Source organism: Vipera ursinii (genome assembly GCF_947247035.1).
Source record: "Vipera ursinii genome assembly, chromosome: 5".
Lineage (NCBI taxonomy): Eukaryota > Metazoa > Chordata > Lepidosauria > Squamata > Viperidae > Vipera > Vipera ursinii.
The window spans coordinates 4,566,920-4,593,926 of record NC_139518.1 but is presented as its reverse complement, the minus strand read 5'-3'; the positions used below and the strand labels follow the sequence as shown (position 1 = coordinate 4,593,926).

The following is a 27,007-nucleotide window of genomic DNA, read 5'->3' as shown; positions in this document are numbered from 1 at the left end:
CTAACCAAAGAGAGAAGCAGCCTAGAACTAAGGAGGAATTTCCTGGGAGTGAGGACAATTAACCAGTGGAACAGCTTGCCACCAGAAGTTGTGGGTGCTCCATCCCTGGAGACTTTGAAAGAGAGACTGGACAGCCATTTGTCTGAAATGGTATAGGGTTTCCTGCCTGAGCAGGGGGTTGGACTGAAAGACTTTAAAGGTCCCTTCCAACTCTATTATTATTATTGATCATCGCACAGTCAGCCAGATGTTCCGACTGGATTTGGCATTTTTGTCTACCTATTGAGTCCTTCCCAAGGACCTGGGATAGGCAGATGTGGATGTTTGATGGTATTACAGATATCGTTGCAGGATGGAAGCAGTTCCTAGTAAGTCCGCCTTTTGCAGACTGATGGTGAATTTGTCAATGCCAATGATGGTGTCCAAGTGGTGCCCCAGTTGTTTTGGGATTGCACCCAAGGCACCTATTACTATTGATTCTACCCTTGCTTGCCTTTACCACAGTCGTTCTATTTCTGTTTGTAGATCTTTGTATTTTGTTATCTTCTCCAGTTCTTTCTCTTCTATTCTGCTGTCCCCAGGCACTGCCATGTCCACTGTCTAGACTTTTTTTGTCTTTCTTATCGACAATTGTTAAATCCGGCTTGTTATGTTGCAAGTGCTTGTCTGTTTGAATTCTAAAGTTCCAGAGCAATTTAACATTATCACTTTCTATGACTTTCGGCAGTTGGGTCGGACGACTCAGAGGAGGAGGGGGGTGTTGAAGACCTTGCTGAGGGGGTTGAAGATCTTGCTGATGATAGCCCTCAGCCAGGCCCCTCCCACTTGGTCACCACGGAGACCCAGCTGTGTGAGCCTGACAGTGTGGATGAAGATGACCCACAGCTGGCCCTGTTCAAGGACGCCCGACGCAGGAGGCAGTCAATTAGGAGTAAACAGAGGAAGGCAATGGGGCTTCTCGGAAGGAGGCAGAGAGAAGCCACGCCCTGAACTCTATATAAGGGGAATGTCTGGGAGGGCTGGTTTGCTGAAGGCAACCACTCGGATGGTTCACGTTTCTTTAAGCTCCTGTTTCTTGGTTCGTGTCTTGTTTGTTTTTGTTGCAATTTGGCAGGCGTAATTCCAGCCTCTTGCCGTTTGTGGAGGGGTTGTCCCTGCCTTTTCTGCAGGGCCGGTAGCAGGCTGGTACAGAACAGTGTATTCATTTCAGGTATCCTCTTCTTGTTGGGCTTGATCTGTAATAACAGATTATTATTTCTTTATTTTCAATCACTGTGTATTTGCGATGGGTAAACACCTTTTCTTCCAGTAGTTCTGCAGCTGTTGGCCATGGTTGCTCAGCCAACAGTCCTGAGTCCTGTAACCCATTTTTCACTAGATATCCAGGAACTCCAACATCTAGTGCAGACCTTGTTAACCCGGGCGACATCCGAGCTGGTATGGCATTCTGAAATTTACTTCTCACCATATTTTTTATGGGAGAGACACTCTTTGTCTGACTCCTCTGATGAGACCTGTCCAGTATAGTTGAACCTCTGGCATAGCCAGTGCTTTTTTTGTATAAGAAAAAGGTGCAGGAACTCACACATGTCATACAACCTGCCTTACAAGGTTCCATCCAAAAAAGGTGCTGGAACTCCGTTCTGAGCGTTCTATGAGGAAAAAAACCCTGGGCATAGCTCTCATCTTCTTCGGAATACACAAGCCCCACAACCACATCAAAGTAGGGATATTATTATTATTATTATTATTATTATTATTATTATTATTATTATTATTATTATTATTTCCAAGCATCAAACTTTTGATCACGTGACCATGGGGATGCTGCAACAGTCATAAGTGTGAAAAACGGTCATAAGTCACTTTTGTCATTGCCGTTGTAATTTTGAATGGTCACTAAATGAACTGTTGTAAGTTGAAGACTACCTGTATTCACAAAAGCAGCGGCAGGTTCCAGTAGCTTAAGATGGATTCTAGTTCAAGAAACAGAAGCTCAGGGAAGACTATTCCTAACAATAGAAATATAAATGGTGACTTCATTAAAGGTAATGTGTGTGATTTCATAATTATATAATTATTTAATTCTTTTAATCTCTTTTTTAACTTTTGTATTTACATTTTGATATTTATTGCCCTGTACACCGCCCTGAGTCCTTCGGGAGAAGGGCGGTATAAAAATTTAATAAATAAATAATAATAATAATAATAATAATTTCAGGCTGAGTGTGCTGAATAAATTCTTCTGCTGCTGCTAATCATGCAAGCACTCTCTTTGGTAGTGCGTTAAATACACCCAACGAATCTGTGCTTAAGGTTATAACAAGTCTCTTAGTATAAATTGGATTCTCTGTGGTTTGGTTCGTAGATACCATTTTGCAACCTTTTCTATCAGCCTGTTATTAAACATTTGAAATGGATTTTACAGGGCGGCATCATGGTGTGGGAACTTGGACTCAAGGGCGTGGGAACAGCACACAACACTGAACCACAATCTCGGCACAGTTGTTTAGAAGTAAACTCCAGTGAGGTTCATGAATCAAGACAATCGGGAAGTTCCGAAAAAGAGAGTAATAGAGGACAGCAACAATGCCTCTCTTTTCTGCCATGTCCAATATTGGAAAATAAATCTCCAACACATTGACCTCAACAATTGATGAATTCATGGACACATCCATATATTGGAAGACTGCTATCATGGCACCCCTACTCCTTTTCTCTAGACTAGCCATATCCAGTTCCTGCAACAGTTTGTTGAATGAAAAATCTCCATCAGGGTCCAGTCCAAGCTGGGAATAAACAAAATGGAGACTGTTTTAGAAAGAAGGTTGTAGTTTATTGGAGAGGAGAGCCAGACAGAAATGAGGCTCTGGGATAGCTGACCACATGCACCAGGGAGTGGTGAGTTTTTATACCTTCTGGGGCTTTTGAGGTGGTTTCCTGTTCCTGTTTGAGGCTTTGTATTTCCTGTGTCATGTACTTTGACCTGAGTCTGAGTGTGCCCTTTTGGTATTGGTGGGTTAATCCTACTATGTCCTCAAAGATCATGTCTGTATGAATTTGGTCTGGGCATATAGATTTTGGGGGTCTTTGTCTTCCTAATTTCATCAGCTTCTATCTTCCTGGCTCCAACCTTCCTGAATGGATTATTACACCTGCATTTCTAAAAGCTGGTTTCTGCTGAGTTTTCTGGCTGGGGGAGGGGGAAGTTTCTGCCTTTTTAAAAGATGTTCTCCATTATACCTTTGGAGAAATATATTCTGCCTTTCTAATATTCCCCAAAATATTTCTTTCTCTGGATTCTTCCCACAAGTTCTTCACATTTTGTTTAGTCTCCAGGCTTTTAATAATCTTAGTTACTCCTCTCTGAACTTCTTCCGAAGTCTCAACATCTTTTTTTTGTAATGTGGTGACCAAAACTGGAAGCCATATTCCAGGTGTTGCCTTACTAAGGCTTTATAAAGCAGTACTAATACTTCACATGATTTTGATTTTGTGTCTGTTTATACAACATGGGATTTTATTTTCCTGGGCTCCAAGATCACTGCAGATGGGGACTGTAGTCAAGAAATTAAAAGACGCTTGCTCCTCGGGAGGAAAGCCATGGCAAATTTAGACAGCACACTAAAAAGCAGAGACATCACCCTGTCAACAAAAGTGTGTATAGTCAAGGCTATGGTCTTCCCAGTTGCAATGTATGGCAGTGAAAGTTGGACCATAAGAAAGGCTGAGCGCAAAAGAATTGAGGCCTTTGAACTCTGGTGCTGGAGAAGACTCCTGCGAGTCCCTTGGACTGCAAGGCGATCAAACCGGTCAGTCCTAGAGGAGATCAACCCTGACTGCTCTTTAGAAGGCCAGATCCTGAAGCTAAAACTCAAATCCTTTGGCCACCTAATGAGGAGGAAGGACTCACTGGAGAAGAGCCTAATGCTGGGAAAGATTGAGGGCAATAGAAGAAGGGGACGACAGAGAATGAGGTGGCTGGATGGAGTCACTGAAGCAGTAGGCATGAGCTTAAATGGACTCCAGAAGATGGTAGAGGACAGGAAGGCCTGGAGGAACATTGTCCATAGGGTCGCGATGGGTCGGACACGACTTCGCAACTAACAACAACAACAACATACAACATGGGAGTCCATGGGACGTCACTAAACGCTACAACAGTACCTGCTACAACTCACTTGATCCAGTAAAGTAATAGTGCTCCCACAATGTGTTAACCATGAATAAAGTTAGCCTCGCTAATTGTGTGTGTGTGTGTGTGTGTGTTGTTCAATGAACAGCACAAGGTAATGGACCTAGTTTGATTGTCCTGTTTATGGGTTCACTTTATTTTGTGAGATAAGCTTACAAGTACCAGATCAAACCTGTTAGTTTAACACGGCAATAATCAAGTGGGATAAAGGTAAAAAAAACTACATTTATTGTACCAGCTGCTATATTCCAAAACTGAGATCTCCAATTGCCCCAGAGTTCTTGTTGGTGCACATCCAAAACACAGTATCCAAATAGCAAAATTACTCATTTATTTATTCACCCAATTTCTAATCCTCTTAACTGAGAACGGAATTAAGCACAAGCAGGCAAAATGAACAGCAAGAGCCAATAACGTGTGATAAAATCTAGAGCATTTTCTCATTTGCTTTTCAAAGTCCACGCAACATGAGTAATGGCTGTGTTACTCCCAGGGAATAATCAAGAGTCTTTCAGAAGTATGGGAAGGATGTGGTATTTTTTTCTTTAGAAGGATTATCAATTCAACAAGCTGGAAGTGTCTACAGCAGGGGTATGGCAACTTTAAGACTACTGGACTTCACCCTTGGTCTATGGCAGGCCTCTTCAAACTTGGCCCTTTTACGACTTGTGGACTTCAATTCCCAGAATTCCCGAGCCAGCACGGGCACCCTTGGTCTATGGCAGGGGTTCTCAAACTTGGCCCTTTTATGACTTGTGGACTTCAACTCCCAGAATTCCTCAGCCAGCGTGCCTGGCAGAGGAATTCTGGGAGATGAAGTCCACAAGTCATAAAAGAGAAGACCTCTGGTCTATGGCGAATGGACAAAAAAATCAAGGTGATGGTCACAATCCTACAACTGACACTCTGCCCATAAGAAATAGGCAGAGCATTGATAACAGAATAACCCAGTTGGAAGGGACCTTGGAGGTCTTCTAGACCAACCCCCTGCTCAAGCAGGAAACTCTATACCATTTCAGACAAATAGTCGTCCTGTGGTGGAGTTGATCTTGACTTTTGTGACAATATCCTGCCAATGCCTTTTGAAGGAGCGTAAGTTTGGTATATTATTATTATTATTATTATTATTATTATTATTATTATTATTATTATTATTATTATTATTATTATTTATTCAATTTCTATACTGCCCTTCTCCCGAAGGACTCAGGGCGGTTAACAGGGCATATATAAATAACAATACAAAAATTAAAAAGAAATTAAACAAATGCCCAATTAAAATACAATAACAATAAAAACAGTAAAAAACCCATTAAAAAACCCTAATGTTCCCCATCAGGCCAGACCAGCTAGTTCAAATAAGTGGGTCTTCAGCCCGTGCCGGAAGGAGTGAAGGTCCGATGCCATCCGGAGCTCAACCGGCAGTTGGTTCCATAACGCCGGAGCGCCCACTGGGGGCCACCAGTCGACATTCCCTGACCGGAGGCACCCTGAGGAGGCCCTCTCTGTGGGCATGCACAGGACAGAGGGGAGTTGACACCGGCAGCAGGTGGTCCTCGAGGTATCCCGGACCCATGCCATGTAAGGACTTAAAGATCATAACCAAAACCTTGAACCTCACCCGGAAGACAACTGGTAACCAATGTAGCTCGCGGAGCAAAGGTGTAACATGGGAGTACCGGGAAACTCCCAAGACAACTCTTGCGGCCGCATTCTGTACCAGTTGGAGCCTCCGAGTGGTCTTCAAGGGAAGCCCCATGTAAAGAGGAACGCGGTGGCTCAGTGGGTTAGGATGCTGAGCTTGTCGATCAGAAGGTCGGCAGTTTGACAGGTCGAATCCCGAGTGCCACAAAACAGAGTGAGCGCCTGTTACTCGTCCCAGCTTCTGCCAACCTAGCAGTTCGAAAGCACGTAAAAATGCAAGTAGAAAAATAGGGACCACTGCGGTGGGAAGGTAACAGCGTTCCGTGCGCCTTTGGCGGCTAGTCATGCCGGCCACATGACCACGGAGACGTCCTCGGACAAGTGCTGGCTCTTCGGCTTTGAAACGGAGATGAGCACCGGCCCCTAGAGTCGGAAACGACTTGCACGCATGTGCGGGGGAACCTTTACCTTTACCTTTTAAGTTTGGTATGATGACAGAGGAACAAGGACCTTTGTGATGAGTGTGCAGGTGAGCAGAAAATGGAGAAAAATGCTTGGTGTTTTTTCCCCTCAATGTGAGGGAAAGATGACAGAGGGCCTGAGGCCCCAATGGAGATGGCACCATTCTAGAGGTGTTTTAGGATTAAGATTAGGAAATTTGGATTAGGAAAGACCCTCGTCCCCTTGTGTGCTTCGTGTTCCTCTCTTCCCCATGTTTTGAAGATATTTGTTAATGTTTCATTTTAATGTGTACTAATTTTAATGTTTGCAAGCTCTTCGCTCATCTCTGATGAGATGGGCAGCATAAAATAAAATATAAAATTAAATAAAATAAAATATGTGTATGGGTGCGTGTCTATAGAAGGAAAGAGGGAGAGAGAGTCCAAGGGAACTGAAAGTATGATTAGATGGCTCCATTATTGTGGCGCGTATGGTCATTCGACCCCAGGACACCGTCATAAATATGAACCAGTTGCCAAGCATCCGAAATTTTGATCACACAAACCACAAGGACACTGCAACGGTCATCTTAAGCACGACAAGCGATCAGGTCACTTTTTCCAGTGCCAGCGGTAACTTTGAACGGTCACTGAATGTCATTTAGGGTGGACATGGGATAAGGCAAAGAACTATTGGAGTAGGATTCATATATTAATGCAGAAAATACTTAAAATGAACATAAAGATTAATCCAGAAACTTTCCTACTGGGTCTAATGGAAAGAGAACTGGAAAAAAAAATGGAACTCTGATTTTATATATCGTGACGGCAGCAAGATTGCTCTATGCACAAAAGTGGAAGGATGCCTCAATTCCCAACACAGACGAATGGTTACAAAAGCTGATGGAATTAGCAGAGATGGCCAATGTGCTGATAAAAGAACATTAATAATAATAATAATAATAATAATAATAATAATAATAATAATAATAATAATAATAAACCTTTATTGTCAAAGTACAACATGTGTACATTGAGATTAGCTGAGCCTCCCCCCGTGCTCTCTCCCCCCAACACACAGTGACAACAAACCCTCCCTCCTACCACACCATGTGAACCAACACCACCACACACCGGCCTCCCAAGTCAATAGAATAGAATAGAATAGAATAGAATAGAATAGAATAGAATAGAATAGAATAGAATAGAATAGAATGGAACCTTAGAGGTCTTCTAGTCCAGCCCTCTGCTCAAGCAGGACAACCTATACCATCTCAGACAGGTGAATGTCCAGTCTCTTCTTAAAAATCTCCAGTGATGGAGCACCCATGATTTCTGGTGGCAAGCTGTTCCACTGGTTGATTGTCCTCACTGTCAGGAAGTTTCTCCTTAATTCCAGGTTGCTTCTCTCCTTGGTCAGTTTCCAACCACTGTTTCTCGTCCTTCCCTCCGGTGCTCTGGTGAACAACCTGGCCCCCTCTTCCTTGTGGCAGCCTCTCAGATACTGGAACACTGCTATCATGTCACCCCTATTTCTTCTTTTCTTTAGACTAGCCAAACCCAATAATAAATCATATTAAGTCCTTTTGTTTCTACTTGGAAACTGCTTCTGGTACTTTGTGCTTGAGTTGGCAAAAAATATATTACGATTTTGGGTTTTACCGATGAGACTGATTTTCTGATACAGGAATGGCTAGCGATTGCTACTATATAGAAATGTAAAAAGTTAAGATTTGATTTTAAGTTCTGATTTTACTGCAGCAGAGAGAGTCAGAAGTCAACGCCTTTTGTTCCTTCACACCATTTTTGTTTTCCCTTTTTCTACCATGGTCCCCTATTATCTGCTTTCGTATTTTCACATTTTATATTATAAACCAGGGGAGCAAGATGATATTCCTGGGGTGGGGGGGCGGGAAAACTTGGGTTTTCTAAATTATAGTGTATGCGCATAATTTGTTGCCGTCATTTTGAACTTTTGCAAGGGGGTGCAAGAACAAATCAGAAGCGTTCTAGGAGGTGCAGGGTATAGAAAAGGTTGGGAGCCACTGTTATAAGATAATAATAATAATAATAATAATAATAATAATAATAATAATAATAATAATATAATAATAATAATAATAATAATAATAATAATAATAATAATAATAATAATAATAATAATAATTTTCTCATAGAACGCTCAGAACGGAGTTCCGGCACCTTTTTTGGATGGAACCTTGTAGGTTAGGCAAGGCAGGTTGTATCACATGTGTGAGTTCCGGCACCTTTTTCCTTTACAAAAAAAAGCACTGAATAATAATAATAATAATAATAATAATAATAATAATAATAATAATAATAATAATAATAATAATATTTATTTATTTATTTGATTTGTATACCGCCCTTCTCCCCAAGGACTCAGGGCGGTGAACAGTGACATAAATATCAAAATACACAAATACAGAAATTGAAAACAAATTAAACAACAACAACAACAACAATAATAATAATAATAATGTCACTAAATGGACCGTTGTAACTCGAGGACTACCTATAGTGCATGTTTAATTATTGCATGCCATTATTGCATTCCCCCCCCCCCCCACGGGCACACCCGGCGCACGTGACCCGAAATTTGGGGACCCGCAGCAAAAGCGACTCAGGAGGCGGGGCAGAGCCGGCAGGGAGGAGGAGGAGGAGGAGGAGGAGGAGGGCGGGGCGTATGGAAATGAGCCGGCTGCGCCGATGGCCTTCTGGGAGAGGTAGTTCTCCCCCGGGCGTGGCCGAGACCCTCGGAGGGGGCGCGGACTACCGTTCCCGGAGCGTCCAGCGAGAGGCGGAGAGGCGGCGAGCTGTTGTTGCTCGCCCAGGATGCCCCCGCGCAGGCGCACTGCGACGAGTTGCGACAGAGGAGCCGCTTGAAGGTCTTTCTTGCCCGGCTGCTGCTTCCTCCTCCTCCGCCGCCGCCGCCGCCGCCGAGCTGGATCGCTGCCGCTCGAGCAGGTAAAAGGAGCGGTGGTGGTGGTGAGGGGGGGGGGAGCTTGCGCGCCTCGGCTGGGAGAAGGGGGGGACCTCGCGGACCGCGGTGAAGACAGGGCAGGGTCGGGAAAGAGGGGGAGGGGGCCATCGGGTTCCTCCCGGAGGGGCTCAAACGGGGGGGGGGGAAGGAGGAGGGGGGTGTCTTTGACCGAGAAGGGGGCCCTGCCTGGCCGGGTGAGGCTTTCACTGACCAACCCAGCCTTCCAGGGGCTTTGGACTCCAGCGCCCATCATCCGCAGCCGCCTTGGTTGAAGATGGGGAGGGGGGAAGCTATCTCCCCCTATGCCTGGGACGGGGGGGGTGCCTCCCCCCACCCCGATCCCCTTGCAAAGAACCGGGCAGGGGAGGGGATGCCTGAATGGGGAACGGGGTGTGTGTGTGTGTGTGTGTGTGTGTGTGTGTGTGTGTGTGTGTGTGTGTTGCAGCGGAGAACAGCCTCTGTGTGTTGGAAGGATGAACATCCACTTCCCACCTCTGCACAATAGATTTCCACCCCTCCACCTATCTATCTGCCATCGTCTCCCGTCTCTACATCTCTGTATGTCTCTCTATCCTTCTATCCAGGGCTTTTTTTCTCACGGAACGCTCAGAACGGAGTTCCGGCACCTTTTTTTGGATGGAACCTTGTAGGGTAGGCAAGGCGGGTTGTATGACGTGTGTGAGTTCCAGCACCTTTTTCTTTTACAAAAAAAGCACTGCTTCTATCCATCTATCTCTATCCTATCCATCTATTTCTCTCTATCCTTCTATCCATATCCTATCCCTCTATTTCTATCTCTTTATCCTTCTATCCGTCTATCTATCCTATCCCTCTATCTCTCTGTCCTTCTATCATCTAATCTCTATCCTTCTATCCATCTATATCTATCCTGTCCATCTATCTCTGTCTATCCTATCCATCTATCTCTATCTCTCCATCCTTCTATTCAGCTATATCTCCAGTGGTGGGATTCAACCAGTTTGCACCACTTCGGCAGAACCAGTAGCTATTTTTTTTGTTGCCCAGGCCCAGAATGGACTTCCGGAAGCGGCATCCACACAGAGAACCGGTTGTTCACCTATTTGAATCCCACCACTGTATATCTCTATCTCTCTATCTCTCTCTCTCCATCTCTCTCTCTCCCTCTCTCTCTCCCTCTCTCTCTCCCTCTCTCTCTCTCTCTCTTTCTGCCTATCCATCTCTGTCTATCCATCCATCTATCCATCCATCATCTCTCTCTCTCCCTGCCTGCCAGCCTGTCTGTATGCCTGTTGTCTCACTTCTTAACCACCCATCTCCCTCAGTATAGCGCATCTTGGGGGGCGGAGGGGCCTGTCTGTCCCTTTGCATGGAAATGTGTGAAAATTTGCCAAAGAAGTGGAGTACATAGTTAAAATATGCCTGGAAGGAGGTGAAATGTGTGTGTGTGTGTGTGTGTGTGTGTGTATGTTTGTATGTATATATATCCAAGGTCCGTTCCAACTTATTATTATTTATATATATATATATATATATATATATATATATATATATATATATATATATATATATATATATATATATATATACACACACACATATAAACAAGGGTGGAAGAGCAGATTGATAGGTTGGAAAGCCCCCTCCCCCCCCCCTTGGTTTACTGGTTGTTTCTCCACGTTGCTGCAAAGGCTGCCTGGAAACAGGTGAGCAATCTCCCCTGTCTCTCTGCTTGGAGAGTCTGAGATGATGGGCTACCTCTTCTCCTCTCCCAGTTCCTGCTTGGAGACGGGAATTGCCGGGCGCCGATTGCAGATGGGCCCTACAGAGGGTGCTGCAAACAAGGGAATGAATGAAGCAGCAGGCGGGCCGGAGGTGCCTCGCTGTGGCCTTTCTGCTTGATGCCAAGCCTTTATATAATAAGCAAGGCATTTTGTCTCACGGGGTGCTGGTGGTGGTGGAACGGAGAGGCATAAACCCGTGTGGCGTGAAGCCGTACAGAATGACTTCATTCAGATGCAGCGAAATGAGCTGGCATCTTAGGATCATGGCTTTCCCTAACTGTTTTAAAACACGGGATTTAAACCATTTGCAAGGCTTGTTATTTGCAGAAACAGGAACCCTGTCATCACGGTGACAGAATTTTGCTGACTCATGCAGCCCTGGAGTATTTTTCCTCTCCTTCCGTTGTAGTGAGGCATAAAACATAATGCAGTGCAATACAATACAACAGGGGGAACTTGGAAGACACAAGGCAAGGTGATTTGGCATAAGGAAAAGAAAGAAAAAAAAAAGAAAAGGGAACACCGGAGGGAAAAAAACAACAACAACTGTGACGCTAGGGAGCCCTTATTGACTTTAATGTTCTCTCTTAGCTCTACACAATCCAGAGACACACTGCGCTTAACACACTGTGACTGCTGGTCACGTAGAAAGATGTGCCTGAGGTGTTTGTAATTAGTTAAGAATAAATGAAATGGGCTTGATGGATCATTAGGTAAAAGCTCTGTCACTTCATGCAACAAGAGTAAAGACAGTGCAGTGGTCCTCAACTTTTTGAGCAGCGCAGCATTTATTTATTTATTTATTTGACAATTTGGGCATTTATGGCTAATATCTGTGTTGCTTAGAAGAGCCCCTTGTCCATTTTGCCTAATGAAAAATTCTAAGTAACCGAGCTGTATGGATAGTTTTGCTTAACAAAATTAAAGGTAAAGGTTCCCCTGCACATGCGTGCTAGTCGTTTCCAACTCTAGGGACTGGTGCTCATCTCTGTTTCAAAGCCGAAGAGCCAGCGCTTGTCCAAGGACGTCTCCGTGGTCATGTGGCCGGCATGACTAGACGCCAAAGGCGCACGCAACGCTGTTACCTTCCCACCGTAGTGGTCCCTATTTTTCTACTTGCATTTTTACGTGCTTTCGAACTGCTAGGTTGGCAGAAGCTGGGACAAGTAACAGGCGCTCACTCTGTTACGCGGCACTCGGGATTCGACCCGCCAAACTGCCGACCTTCTGATCGACAAGCTCAGTGTCCTAACTCACTGAGCCACCGCGTCCTTTACTCCTTCCAAAAATTGCAGCAATTTCGCGTATGTCTAGTCTAGTGATCAGAAGCACTAGGGGTGACGTGATGGCAGTGTTCCAATATCTGAGGGGCTGCCACAAAGAACATGGGGGTCCACCTGTTGTCCAAAGCCCCCCCCCCCAAGGCAGGACAAGAAGCAAGGGATGGAAATTAATCAAGGAGAGAAGCAACCTAGAACTATGGAGAAATTTCCTGACAGAACAAGTAACCAGTGGAACAACCTGCCTCCAGGAGTTTGGGGTGCCCCATTACTGGAGGTTTTCAAGAAGAAACTGGACAGCTATTTGTCCGGAATGATAAAGTTTAAGTTTAAGTTTATTATATTTGTATACCGCCCTTCTCCCGAAGGACTCAGGGCGGTGAACAGGGCATATATAAAAATACAAATTACAAAAATTAAAAAGAGAATTAAACACGAGCCCAAACTAAAAACAGTAGAAAAATGTAAAAAAATCCCCGATGAAAACTCCAACACATCCCCCATCAGGCCAGGCCGGCCTGTTCAAACAGGTAGGTCTTCAAGTCGCGTCGGAAGGAGCGAAGGTCAGGTGCCATCCGGAGCTCAACCGGCAGCTGATTCCATAAAGCCGGGGCGCCAAAGGCTCTCCTGGTTGAGGAGGGGGTTGGACTAGAAGACCTCCAAGGTCCCTTCCAATACTGTTATTTTTCTTCCCTCCCCCCAAAGGCTGTATACTGCTCCATTTTTTTAATGCAGTGAGATTCTTCTCCCCCCCCCAACTTCAGTACTTGCCTGAATACACATTCTTGTTGATCTCTGTCCCTTTCAAATGCATAGATTACTATTTCTGGAGGATTTGCTGCATGTTATGTACTTTAAGGCTGTTGAGAAAGGGCATCACAGCCCAGAACTGAAGGGCCGCTTGCAATTTCTTATGCCAAGTTGAGGACTAAGAACCCGTTTCTCCTCCTGCTGGGATTATCTGGGGTCACGCTTAAAAGGAATTCATCTGATATAACACGCCTTCTGCCAGGACTCGTGGAAGTACAGTAGGCAGACCATATTTGGGAATCAGGTTACAAAACTGTAATCCAACCCCATTTAGGACATCCGTTAAGGAGGAAGAGATAGAGAGCAGCAGATGTCGTCGCGTATTATTTCTTTTTTCTCTCTCTTGTTTTCCCCAGAGTTTTTCCGAGTGGCAGACACATTTGTTAACCCTGGCGTTTACAGAAAAAGATGAAAGATATCGATCTAGGGAAAGAGTACGTGATACCCAGTCCTGGATATAGAAATATCAGGGAGAGAAGTAGCCTGAATCAAAGTGGAGGACAAGAGGGGATCAAGTTCCGGCAAGATAAATATAAGGTAAGTAGCCATGACTTCTTTCTAAATCGCATTTGTTCATTAGCACTATATTCTGCTGTTATTCCAGAAACTCAAAGCAGCTGGGGATCATTCTACCCCCCCAAAAAGAGAAATCCTGTGGAATAGGTCCTGCTAAGAAAGAAGTCCTTAAAGGAATGAGGACAAAAGCAGAATCCTATGCTAGTCCTAACACTATAACCACTAACCACACTGTCTCTGACACCAGCACTTGGCTGAACTGCATAATTGCAATTACGCAATTGCACAGTGTAATTGTAAATTCAGTGTTACATAAATAACACTGCTCCTTGGTGGAGCAGTGGGCTAATGCCTCCTTAAGTAACACCAGCTGCCTGCAATTAGTGCAGGTTCGAGTCCCACCAGGCTCAAGGTTGATTCAGCCTTCCATCCTTCCAAGGTAGGTAAAATGAGGACCCAGATTGTTGGGGGCAATTAAGCTGACTTTGTAATAATGCCGCTTGGGGGTGTGTGTGAAAGCCCTAATAAGCAGGCATATACATAGAATGAAGGCTACTGCTAAGCTTGTAAGCCGCCCTGAGTCTTCGGAGAAGGGCGGGATATAAATGGAATTAAAATAAAATAAATAAATAAATAAAATAAATAGTGACCTTTCACTATAATTATAGAGCATAATTGGCTTCATGCTTAAAATTCCAATCAGTGAAAAGGAAACTGCATTTATCAAAGATTGATTGCTATGGAAGTACCTCCGGGCAGGATCGAAAAATTCATGTGTTTTTGCTTGGCGTGGTTAGTGACTGTGTGTTAATGAAGCTATTAGCAAAGGTATTTTCTCCAGAAAGTGGAAGAATCAAGGAAAGTAAAGAATCAGAGCACAAACGGCACATTAGAAAAGTTTGAATGTTAAATTAAAAGTTTGAATGTTAAATTAATTTAGATATACATAAATTGAAGATTATTGGTGAATATTAGAAAGTTATTTTTTGCCTGGTTGGTTTGTGAAAGAGACACATATATATTAAGGGAGAAAGAGAGAGAATTAGTTATTGTCAAATTTTGAGATCGGTATGGAAGATATTTAATTGTAATGGAATTATTGTACCCAGTCACCATGTTGCTTTTCCAATATGTGAATGTAATATGAGGAAATTAATAAAAAAAATTATAAAAAAGAAAAAACGCAAATGGCCAATATGGAGATTTAAAGGAAGATTTTGAGAAACACATTCTTCACATCAAAAAAGAATTAAAGGAATAATTTATCTTAATAGATTTAGGATTAGGCAACATAAATATTTAATGCTAAATAGTACTATACTAAATCAGTCAATCTGATATTTCCTGGGGAGTTCTAGGAGCTAAAGCAAATAGTGACACAAGTTAAAATTCTAGAATGTTACAAATGGTGTGATTTTGGTCATGTTACTGTGCAAATGCTATTAAAAAAAACTTTACATTCTTCTAACCAGCATGTGGGCAAATATTTAAAAGAACTTCAGGGAATAGATAGAGAAATTCAGGAAATTACATATTGAGTTACCTTTACTTCTGTTTTGGGTAAGATGGTGAAAATTGCTTTGATAAAACATCAATAAGCCAGTTTGGTGTAGTGCTTAGGGTACTGGCTAAGTAACCGAGAGATTATAAGTTCTAGTCCCACCTTAGGCGTGAAAGCCATCTGAGTGAGTTTGGGCCAATCAAAGGAGATGGTGAGTTCTAATCCTGCCTTAGGCATGAAAGCCAGTGGGTTGACTTTGAGCTAAGTGCCAGGAGATGGTGAGTTCTAGCCCCGCCTTAGGCATAAAAGCCAGCTTGGTGACCACCAATTGCCAGGAGATTGTGAATTCTAGTTCTGCTTTAGGTATGAAAGCTGGCTGGGTGACTTTGGACCAAACCATCTGTAAGACTTCTTGTTATAGAGAAAAAGAGGAGGAGCGAGGAGTATTACATATGTTGTCAATGCTGCTAACATCGGATGTTTTTGCTTTGACAACATATGGAGATGCCACCATTTTTCTTTTTATGTTTTACTCTTAGAATTAGAGTTAGAATTAGATGATACTGGGGGGGGGCGGAGGAGGAATGTGCACAGGAGTTTAGCTAGACATAACAATACTGAACCTAGTGTGAGAACCAAGGTTATTGAAATAAGAGATGATAAGAATTGGCAGGCTGGAGAACTGGAGGGAAAGCCTGCATTTCAAGCCAATTGGAGAATGTGATTTATGACTCTTAATTGGAGGAGAGAATTGTGCTTTGATACTCTGTGCTCAGGGGAGGGGAATTCAGATTTTGGCTTCAGCTATGTAAGTGCCAATGCTATGCTTCTCAAATAAAGATTCTTTAAGGTAAACAATGCCTCGAAGTTCTTTGAAGAGTTTCATCTGTCAGAACCAGGACATATGTTCACCTTATAAAAAGTAAATGAAGATGGGATAAAAATCTAATAAAACAGATAAACGTTCTGTTGGGAATCTCATTAAAATGCCTATGAAGCAATTCTTCTGGCAAATAGCATAAAAAGGGTGAAGGAAAGATCTAGTCTTCGGGCCTTATTCTCTCTTCTTTTGCCTTCTGAAGGATCTCTTCTGAAAGCAACACAAATATCACAGCTGATGGGGAAGCCTGATTTGCAAGCTTGACTCTCATCCCGTTTTACCATCCATCCTTGACTGCAAATTTCATGACCTCAGCTGCAAATTAAACCTTTTACCCCTGACGGTTGCTTTTTATAGCATCCAGCTGGCTAGGGGAGAGAGAGAAAAAAAAATTGCAAGAGCTCAGCCTAATGAAAGCGTTGTCCTAGGATAGTTAAATAAAACCTGCCAGCTGGAGTAGGGGAAACTTTAATGTTGGCAAATTAATTTCTGCCTCGTTCTTTTACAGTTCTTTGGAGTCTCAACAAATTTCTGCAGAGGCGTGATCAGTATGACTTTTGTTTCTCAGGAGTTCCAAAGGACTTTTTAACAAAGTCCTTGACGAAGGACTTGAAAGCAAAATTAGCAATCACAGGGTAAAAAAACAAACAAACCCTAAACAGGCTGCACAATGTTTCATAACCATTTTATTTTATTTTATTTAAAAAATCAGAATATGGGAAATAAACCTTTTTAGCACAATAGAGTTGAGGAGGGGGTACATTGTTCTGCTGGTTGATTTATTTCAACTCTTGACAATCCGTTGATGCTGTAACTCCTAATTCTGTAAAATTAGCTGCCGGAGAAGTTCAGAAACCTTTTTTTTTTGCTGGTAATCCTTTTTTTTGCTGATAATGTACATCAGGGGTCTTCAAACTTGGCTCTTTTATGACTTGTGGACTTCAACTCCCAGAATTCCTCAGCCAGGCACCCCTGAATGTACAGTGTTGCTTTTTTCCCTTTCAACAATTGTTGCAGTTGTGATCAGCACATTACTGTTGATAATACCCTGTCAATATGGAAATACTGCCACATAATGTAGAGTTGAGGGTCACAGTTCCACATTCTTGGAAGCCATTAGTTTTTCCCCTTGCTGCTATTATTTTGAACTTCCTGGTAATTTATGACTCGGAAAAAATTATTCCCAGCGTCAAGGGAAGTTAGAGTGGTTAGCTCAGGGGTAGGCAACCTTGGCTCTTTTATGACTGGTGGACTTCAACTCCCAGAATTCCTGAGTCAGCCATGTTGAGGGGAAAGGGAGAGTTTCCAAGCTGAGCCAGGCTGGCTCAGGAATTCTGGGAATTGAAGTCCAGGAGTCATAAAAGAGCCAAGATTGCCTACCCCTGGCCTAGGCCTAGGCCGCTTTATGACTTGTGGACTTCAACTCCCAGAATTCCTGAGTCAGCCATGTTGAGGGGAAAGGGAGAGGTTTCCAAGCTGAGCCAGGCTGGCTCAGGAATTCTGGGAATTGAAGTCCAGGAGTCATAAAAGAGCCAAGGTTGCCGACCCCTGGGTTAGCTGCTCTTTTCAGAGATTGCTGGTGATGTTGAGCTGCTTGGTAGCTTTTAATTATGCAGATGCTACTGGCAAACGTTTATGATCCACCACAGCGTTGCTTCAGCCAGGCAATCCTTGCTTTTGAGCCGCAAGGACCCAAAGTGAACTTTTGTTGCATTCAGCTTGGCTTAAGTCCTAAACTGCCCTCAGGATTGCCATTTTCACTGGACAGCGTATCTGGTTCGTCCTGGGTGGTCCTCTGGCCTCAGAAGCCTGCTTCCTGCTGGCGAAATTGATCCAGAATTCAATCCTGAACTCAGATGCTGCCCTGACCTCAGTCGTGGAGATGTGGCTGATGGAAGAGGCATGAGGGAGTTTATAATTTTTTCCCCTCTGTCATTCTCTCTGTGTCTCTCTTTTAAAAGCTGACTGGTTGGTCATTTTGTTTTTTTAAAAAAACCAGAATTCTAACTCCAGCTGCTCTATCTGCCGAGATTCACATGGTGCTCACGAGCATGCTGAATGCAAGAAGAGAATGGAGCTGTTTGAGTGTTTTTGTAGACATTTAAGATGGCATAATAATAATAATAATAATAATAATAATAATAATAATAATAATAATAATAATAATATCATCATCATCATCATCATCAACCAGGAGATACCTAGGATGCTGGCAGCAACCCGTGTCAACCATTAGTGCCAGTCAATTTGTGTTCAGTTGACTGAGTTTCATGTTTTATGAATAAAAGTTTTATAATAATTACCAATAGTAATAGGCGCCTTGGGTGCAATCCCGAAACAACCGGAGCACCACTTGAACACCATTGGCATTGACAAATTCACCATTAGTCAATTGCAAAAGGCGGCCTTACTAGGAACTGCTTCCATCCTGCGACGATATCTGTAATACCATCAAACATCCACATCGGCCTATCCCAGGTCCTTGGTAAGGACTCGATTAGGTAGACAAAAATGCCAAATCCAGTCTGAACATCTGGCTGACTCTGCCATGATCAATAATAATAATTAAAAAATGGAAGGGACCTTGGAGGTCATCTAGTCCAACCCCTTGCTCAGGCAGGAAACCCTATACCATTTCAGACAAATGGCTGTCCAGTCTCTTCTTAAAAACTTCCAGTGTTGGAGCATTCACGGCTTCTGGATAGAATAGAAAGATGGGGTCGGAATTGAACAAATAAAATAAGCACAATTAAAAACAGCCGGGATGGGGGCTCAGTTGGTGCCAGCCAGGACAGTGTGTTGTGATTTAATAACAAGCCACTTAGCATCTGGTTACAGTAGGCTTGCTCTGGCTATTCCTTTTGCTATAAATAGTTCACATAAACAATTATATCTAATTGCCCCTTGACTGATAGTTTAATTTACTGATTTCAGTTTGAATTAAGATCCTCGTTCAGGGAGAGAATGGGCATAACTGCTTATGTAAACCACCCGTAATATTATTAAGAGCTGCAGCTTCCCTTCTACAGTCACAGATGACTGGCTCTGCAGCATTTCCCTTCCGTCACTTTCCTGCCATCTGAGCGGCCTAGTTGTTAGATAGACTGAAGACCTTTTTGACGAGGAAAACCCAGAGTTGAAAGGGCAGTGTAGCCATTTTAAAAATAAAATGAAGTTTGCTATTCAAATCAAGATTTCCTGTTCTGGAAACAATAAAGGTAGTCCTCTACTTATGACTGGTCATTTTGCGACCGTTGGAAGTTCTGATGGCCCATCCTGGAGGTTTATGTCAATCAGGACCTGAGACCGTTCAAATGAATTATATAGGTTGTATACTAAAACACTCTACAAGAATCTGAGCTACTAACGGTCCAAGCAAATTGAGACAACGGAATTCAAGGTGGGCTGGATTTGTGGGCACGAAGGGACTCGAGACGGATGACACGTTTGACCCCCTCCCTCGGGCTCAGCCTGGTCCTCTCATGCCGTTTTTCACACAACCGTTGCAGCATCCCCGTGGTCACATGGTCAAAGTTCAGATGCTTGGCAATTGGTTCATACTTATGACAGTTACAAAGTCCTGTGGTCATGTAATAATAATAAAGTTGGAAGCGACCTTGGAGGTCATCTAGTCCAACGCCCTGCTCAGGCAGGAAACCCTATACCATTTCAGACAAGTGGCTGTCTGGTCTCTTCTTAAAAACTTCCAGTGTTGAAGCATTCACAGCTTTTGGAGGTAGGTTGTTCCACTGATTAATTGTTCTCACTGTCAGGAAATTCCTCCTTAGTTCTAGGCTGCTTCTCTCTTTGGTTAGTTTCCATCCATTGCCTCTTGTCCTGCCTTAAGGCGCTTTGGAGAATAGCTTGACTCCCTCTTCTTTGGGGCAGCCCCTGAGATATTGGAAGGCTGCTATCATGTCCCCCCTCGTCCTCTTCATTAAACTGTGACCAATTTTTGCCACCTTCTGCCAAGCAAAGTCAATTGGGGAAGCCAGATTCACTTCACAACCATGTCACTAATTTAACTGCAGTGATTCACTTAAGTCTGGCAAGAAAAGCCATAAAACGGGCAAAACTCACTTAACAAATGTTTCACTTCGCAACATTCATTTTGGGCACAATTGTGGTTGTAACTTGAGGACTTATGAACCAGATTTGCAGTTTCCTTGGTTTCCCCTCCCCACCCCCCATGGTCACCTGTCAGCAACCGTGCCGCCAATACCGCATTTGCGATGTCCCACAGTCCTGTGACTGTGTTTTTATTATTTATTTTGCCAAAGACTGGCATTTCTGCTTTTCCGTGAAACCAGACAATGACAAGCCCCGAGTTTAATGAGTGCTGCATTCACTTAATGACCACCTCAAAAAAAAAAAAAAAGAAGTAAAATCAAGTCTCGTGACCGCCCAGTTTGCAAGCGTGATGATTGATGACTGTAATGGGGAGGCTCTGTTACAGTCGTAAGTTGAGGGCTATTTTCAGTTTTTGTGCCTCAGATGTACGTGACAAGCCCTGAGATTCTCCCCCAGAGCTAGCCAACCCCTCTTGAGCAGAGATGAGCAATTGCACCGAGGAGGAACTTGATGCTCCTCAGGCTTGGAAAGTCCAGATTGGAGAAAATTTGCACTGCTGAATGACAAAGAGTGATTCATCAGGGACAGACATGGGATGCTATTGTCAACTTTGGCAGCTACGTGCCTACGTGCCTCTTCATTTCAACTTGCCACTACAGTAAGGGGAAGGGGAAGTGTTGCTGTAGAATGGGTTAAATGGAGAAGTGAATCCTCTACAATTCCACTGAAAACCATGAGAGCCTGAAACCTTTCCAAGGACTCTCCAGCAGGTGTGGAGAGGAAGCAGACGGTTCCCATAACAAAGTGAAATTGTTTACATGGACTACATGAGAGAGTGGGGGTTTGGCCAGAGAAATTATTGTTTAATTCTATGAGAACTGAGAACCTCAGAGTTAGTTTCGCTTCAACATTACCATGCCATGTATTGAATAAACAGTAAAGATATTCAGGAACGGAAGGAACCTGGGGTTTTATTTGGATTCTCAAGCTGGATGTTGACAGCTATATAGCTTGTTGGTCCAGTTCACCAGCTTCTTACCCTGTTTGCTACAAGATGTCTCCATTTCTCTCTGCACTGCTCCCAGCGGTGGAAGCTATTTTCAGTTTTGTTTTATGGACAGGACAGATAGTCCTCGGCTTAACGACCGCGGTTGAGCCCACAATTTCTGTTGCAGAGCAGGATATTAAGTGAAATTTGCCCCATTTTATGACCTTTGTAGACGCAGTAGTTAAGTTCGTCACTTGCAGTTGTTAAGCTACTGAAGGAACTGTTGTAAATCTAGGACTACCGGTGGCAAATTTGAAGAGTGGCTGGGGAATTCTGGGAGTTGAAGTCCACACATCTTCATCTCCATGCATAACAACAACAACAACAACAATGTTGGAAGGAATCTTGGAGGTCATCTAGTCCAACCCCCTGCTCAGGCAAGAAACCCTATACCATTTCAGACAAATAGCTGTCCGGTCTCTTCTTAAAAACTTCCAGCGTTGGAGCATTCACCACTTCTGGAGACAGGTTGTTCCACTGGTTAACTCTTCTAACTGTCAGGAAGTTTCTCCTCAGTTCTAGGTTGCTTCTCTCCTTGATTAGTTTCCATCCGTTGATTCTTGTTCTGCCTTCAGGCACTTTGGAGAATAGCTTGACTCCCTCTTCTTTGTGGCAGCCCCTGAGATATTGGAATGCTGCTGTAGTTGAGAAACACTGTTTTATGTACAATTTTCCTAATATTGTTTCAGAAAAGGAGTAGCCTATTGGCACAAAGAGCTGGCAACCTTCACACCATCTGGAACAGCCACATGTGTGGGATTTACAGAGGACGAGAGCAGTTTTGTCCGTTGCCGTCTCTCTGGGTCAAATGGCAGAACAGCCTTGAAAAAGCCTATTTTTTTTTTTAAAAAAACTTCTTCCTGTAAGGGAGGCTGATCCTTTGCCCTTGGAGACTCTGAAATCTTTTTAATCTTCTTAACTGAAGAGACAATGCAATAGTTGCGAAGAAAGGTAATCCTCGAATTGAGCCCAGCATTCACGTTGCCAAGTGAGACAGTTGTTAAGTGAATTTTGTCCCATTTTAGGACTTGGCTCGCCAAGTTTGTTAAGTGACTCACTGCAGTTGTTAAATTGGCAACGCGGTTGTTAAGTAAATCTGGCTTCCCCGTTGACTTGGCTCATCAGAGGTTTGCAAAGGAAGGTCACCTGACTCCAGGACACTGCAGCCGTCATAAATGTGAACCCGTTGTCAAGCATCTGAAGGTAAATCACGTGACCGTGGGGATGCTGCAAGGGTCACAGGTGTGAAAAATGGTCCTAAGTCACATTTTTCGGTGCCGTGGTAACTTTGAACGGTCACTAAATGAACTGATGAAAGTCGAGGACTACCTGTGTTATTCTGGGTTGGGGGCCTGTATTGCGGTTGACCTTTGCCCCCAGAAAATGCAATGCCATCTGTTTTAACGGGGGCGGGGTGTGTGTGACAAAAAATATATATTGTAAAACACCATTTCAAAAGCCTTTATAAATAACATTATTTTAGATAAAGCACAACAGGAAAAAAAACCTGAAGCAGATTAAAAGTTAGGACTTGGTTGGGAGGCCACCAGGAAAATGTAGTCCTGGGGAATAAGACAATCCCAGAAGTTAATATTTAGTTAATATTTAGTTTCCTGTTTCCAAGAAACTGTAGGGGTGCTGTCGGTTTTTCTTCCTTGCAATCAGGACAATAAACAACTAATAGCAAAAAGGAGAGTTTCAGAGTTCTGTTTTAATATATTTATTAGAAGGAAGTTTACTTTTACAGCACAAGCATTTCAGTACGTGAAATCTACTTTACAAATCATGTATATATATATGTATGTATATGTATATATATATATATGCATATGTATATGTATATATATGTATAAATGTATGTGTATGTATATGTATATACATGTATATATGTATGTGTATGTTTTCTGAGGTTTTCGCGGGTGTTTGTATGTGGATCTTTGGTCATTCGGGTTTTTTCCCACGTAGAATTGAAGGTGTAAGAGCAACGTTTCGACGGAATCCCATCCGTCATCATCAGGCTGGTGGCTTCAGGAACGAACAGCCACTACCACATGCTTCTCCCAGAAGAAGGAAGCTGAAGCCACCAGCCTGATGATGACGGATGGGATTCCGTCGAAACATTGCTCTTACACCGTCAATTCTACGTGGGAAAAACCCCGAATGACCAAAGATACACACACAAACACACACACACACACACACACACACACACACACACACACACACACACACACACATATATATATATATATATATATATATATATATATATATATATATATATATATATATGTTGTTGTTAGCTGCGAAGTCGTGTCCGACTTATCGCGACCCTATGGACAACGTTCCTCCAGGCCTTCCTGTCTTCCACCATCTTCTGGAGTCCATTTAAGCTCACGCCTACTGTTTCAGTGACTCCATCCAGCCACCTCATTCTCTGTCGTCCCCTTCTTCTATTGTCCTCGATCTTTCCCAGCATTAGGCTCTTTTCCAGTGAGTCCTTCCTTCTCATTAGGTGGCCAAAGTATTTGAGTTTTAGCTTCAGGATCTGGCCTTCTAAAGAGCAGTCAGGATTGATATCCTCTAGGACTGACCGGTTTGATTGCCTTGCAGTCCAAGGGACTCGCAGGAGTCTTCTCCAGCACCACAGTTCAAAGGCCTCAATTCTTTGGCGCTCAGCCTTTCTTATGGTCCAACTTTCACTGCCATACATTGCAACTGGGAAGACCATAGCCTTGACTATACGCACTTTTGTTGACAGGGTGATGTCTCTGCTTTTTAGTGTGCTGTCTAGATTTGCCATGGCTTTCCTTCCCAGGAGCAAGCGTCTTTTAATTTCTTGATATATATATATATATCAAGAATGATACCATTCACCGCTTCTGGAGGCAGGTTGTTCCGCTGGTTAGTTGTTCTCACTGTCAGGAAGTTTCTCCTTAGTTCTGGGTTGCTTCTCTCCTTGATGAGTTTCCATCCATTGCTTCTTGTCCTGTCCTTCGGGCGCTTTGGAGAACACCTTGACTCCCTCTTCTTTGGGGCAGCCCCTGAGATGTTGGAACACTGCTATCCTGTCCCCCCTCATCCTTCTCTCTTCATTAAACTAGACATACCCAATTCCAGCAACTTAGTCTGTTGCAGAGATTTATGAACAATAATAATTAGGGGTTTTTTCCCCCTTCCTATTTCAATCCATGTTTGTCAATTGAGGTCACAGTCAAGAACAAACATACCAAAAAAAAGGGGGGGGGGAAGCCAAGGTTTTGTGAGGCTCTAAAATAGATATCTTGGCTGATCTCATAAAAAACTGAAGAAAGCTAACTAGGAAATCTCCTGGGATATATCAGCGCTGTAGGCTAGATGTGAAGTCGGTAAACTCAGATAAGCTCAGTGGAAAAGATTTCCTTTTTGCTGCCAAGAAATCAAGAATATGCTTGATCTTTTCCGTGACATCTCCCTCCCTTCCCCCCATTTTTTTTTTGACATTCTCTTTGAGGAATATATTTTTCCAACGAGTTGGAAAGCGTGCAAGAAATTATCAACTGACGTGAACGCGAGTGCTGTTTAGCACAACTTATAAATAATCATTTTAAAAAAACCTGGAAGGAGTCTGATAGCACCTTTTCCAATTAACAGGTGTTATTAAAAGGCATAAGCTTTTGTGCAGCTCACAGAAGCTCCTGGCTGTTAGTAAAATGCACCAATAAAGGAGAATATTTGTTGCTCAGGGTTGAACGGTGGGGTCTCTGGTGCTCTCTGAGCTTGCTTGTTTTCTTGCAGACGTTTCATTACCCAAACTAGGTAACATTTATCAGTGCTAGTAAGGAGTGCGGTCTGTTAATAAAATGTGCTAGTCAAAAAAGGTGATACCAGATTCCTGATTTTTTTTTTGCTATCCTAGAGGACAGACATATAATTAACATTTATAGCAAAGGCCTTTCCACTTAGCCAGAAAATTATTCTAGTACAAGAAGGCCCCATTGTATTTAAAAATGAAAGCCAACTCTTGTTTTTTTAAATTCCCCTTTGCATTATCTACCTGGAGCGTACACGTAAAATACTCTTTTCAAATCATTCAGAGCAATCCGGTCACATGCAAACCTAGGAATATCTTTTAGAAATGCTTGCGGGGGGGAGTAAGTAGTATTAATATGCAAATTTAACTTAACAAATGTCTCGTCTGTCTCATCCGGGGTTTGAATCAGAGGTCATTACAGGTAGTGCTTGACTTACGACCACAATTGGGACTGGAATCTCAGTCACTGAGTGAAGCGGCCCTCAAGTGAGATGCCGATGTGACTGGTTCAGTGCAAGCCCAGAACTCCCGGTTGTGGTTGTTGAGTGATCTCCCAGATTGTTTAGTGCAGAAGTCTCCAACCTTTCCGGGTTCACGGACTGGAGGGAAGGAGAGCAGCTTTAAAATTGGTGCACGTGCATGTACGTGCGCACACTCTGGCACGGCACTAGCAGTCCTGTTTGCGCATGCGGCATGCGCTGGCACTGTGTGCATGCACGAACAGCCCCGTTGGTGCCTGCGCACATGCTCAAATGAGGCCACGGGCACTAGCGCGATTGGGGGAGGAATGCGCGCCCACGCATGTGTGCACTGGCCAGCCATTTCTGCTGCCCATGGCCAAGAGCCCGAGGCCCAGGCTGTGGCCCATAGGTTGGGGATCCTTGGTTTAGTGCACGGGTATGAAACTTGCTGCGTCAGGTGATGTGTCGCAACGTATAGTGACTTTTTTCGTATTGCCAGAGCTAGGGCGGGTGCGGCATCCAAATGATAGTGACACTCTTGGTTTAGTGCAGGGGTCAGCAACCTGAAACAGTGAAAGAGCCACTCAGAACCAGTTCCCTCACAAAAGGAAAAACTGGGAGCCGCAAAAAATGTGTGCGCATGTGCATACATGCGTGCATGCCCAGAACAGGGTTTGACTGAAGAGTGGAGCCAAGGCGAGATATGCACCTACCCTGTATGTTTGAATTGATTGGTTGAACTTTTTTTTTTTTGGACTGCACATAGCAGAGGACTGGGAGCCGCAGGAGACGGCTGAAAGAGCCGCATGCGGCTCTGGAGCTGCGGGTTGCAGACCTGTGGTTTAGTGGATAGATTAAAAAAAGTTGCCTGCCAAAGGATTCGGGTCCTCGTGGAGCTGAAGTCATCTGGACAGGCAGCTCTCTGAGAATAAAAGGGCTGCCTGCGCAAAGGCTTCAGCTCTGTGTGGAAATGAAATCCTCCTTTTATGCAGCCTTTTTGCTCTGAAATGTTCCTGTAGCCCGCTGAAGGATTTCTGTTTCACTTTGTTCACGGAGGAGAAAGCCTTTGGGAGCCTGCAGGAATGGAGCTGAAATGTTCAGGATTTCAGCTCTCTTCTTGCGGCTTGCCAAAGAGTTTTCCCTCTCCTTTTGATTTCCTGATTTACCTTTGGAAGGGAAATCCTTCCAAGGTTGCAGAAACGGAACTGAAATGCAGAACAATCCTTCTGCCTGCGAAGGATTCAGCTCTTCTCCATTTCCTCCACTTGCAATCTTTCCTGCTGGCTTCCCCATTGATTTTTTGGGGGAAGCCAGTAGAGACGTTTGCAGATGGTAATCACATGATTGTGAGGTGCTTGGCAACCACTCGTAAATGCAAAACAGAGAGAAAGTACCTGCAGCCCCCCCGACACATTGTATTCCGAAAGCAAGGGAGGAATTCCCATTCCAACACATTTTTGCCACGGGTTGATTGGAGGTGCCTCTAAAGCAGGGCTTTTCAACCTTTTCACCCATTGTACCACTTTTAGGATATGGCAACATCCGAGTACCACCAGTCGCCTAGCAAGGTGTCAAAAACTTGGTGACACAAAAAAAGGAAA

The 27,007-nt window shown here is 43.6% G+C and overlaps 1 protein-coding gene across 5 annotated transcripts in view; it reads left to right on the top strand.

Annotated features, from left to right (window-relative positions):
- The first annotated feature begins 9,124 nt into the window (after window positions 1–9,124).
- The window catches only part of ABCC5 (ATP binding cassette subfamily C member 5), an 81,580-nt gene continuing 63,697 nt past the window's right edge, over window positions 9,125–27,007 (top strand). For 3 of the 5 annotated variants that reach the window (XM_083363869.1, XM_083363871.1, XM_083363867.1), the window contains exons 1-2: window positions 9,125–9,267; window positions 13,493–13,673. In XM_083363869.1, the coding sequence (XP_083219995.1) occupies window positions 13,545–13,673 (129 nt within the window). In that variant the 5' untranslated portion in view covers window positions 9,125–9,267; window positions 13,493–13,544. Of the gene's footprint in view, window positions 9,268–13,419; window positions 13,674–27,007 lie in introns of those variants that run through there. The other 2 variants (XM_083363870.1, XM_083363868.1) reach the window with 2 other exon arrangements.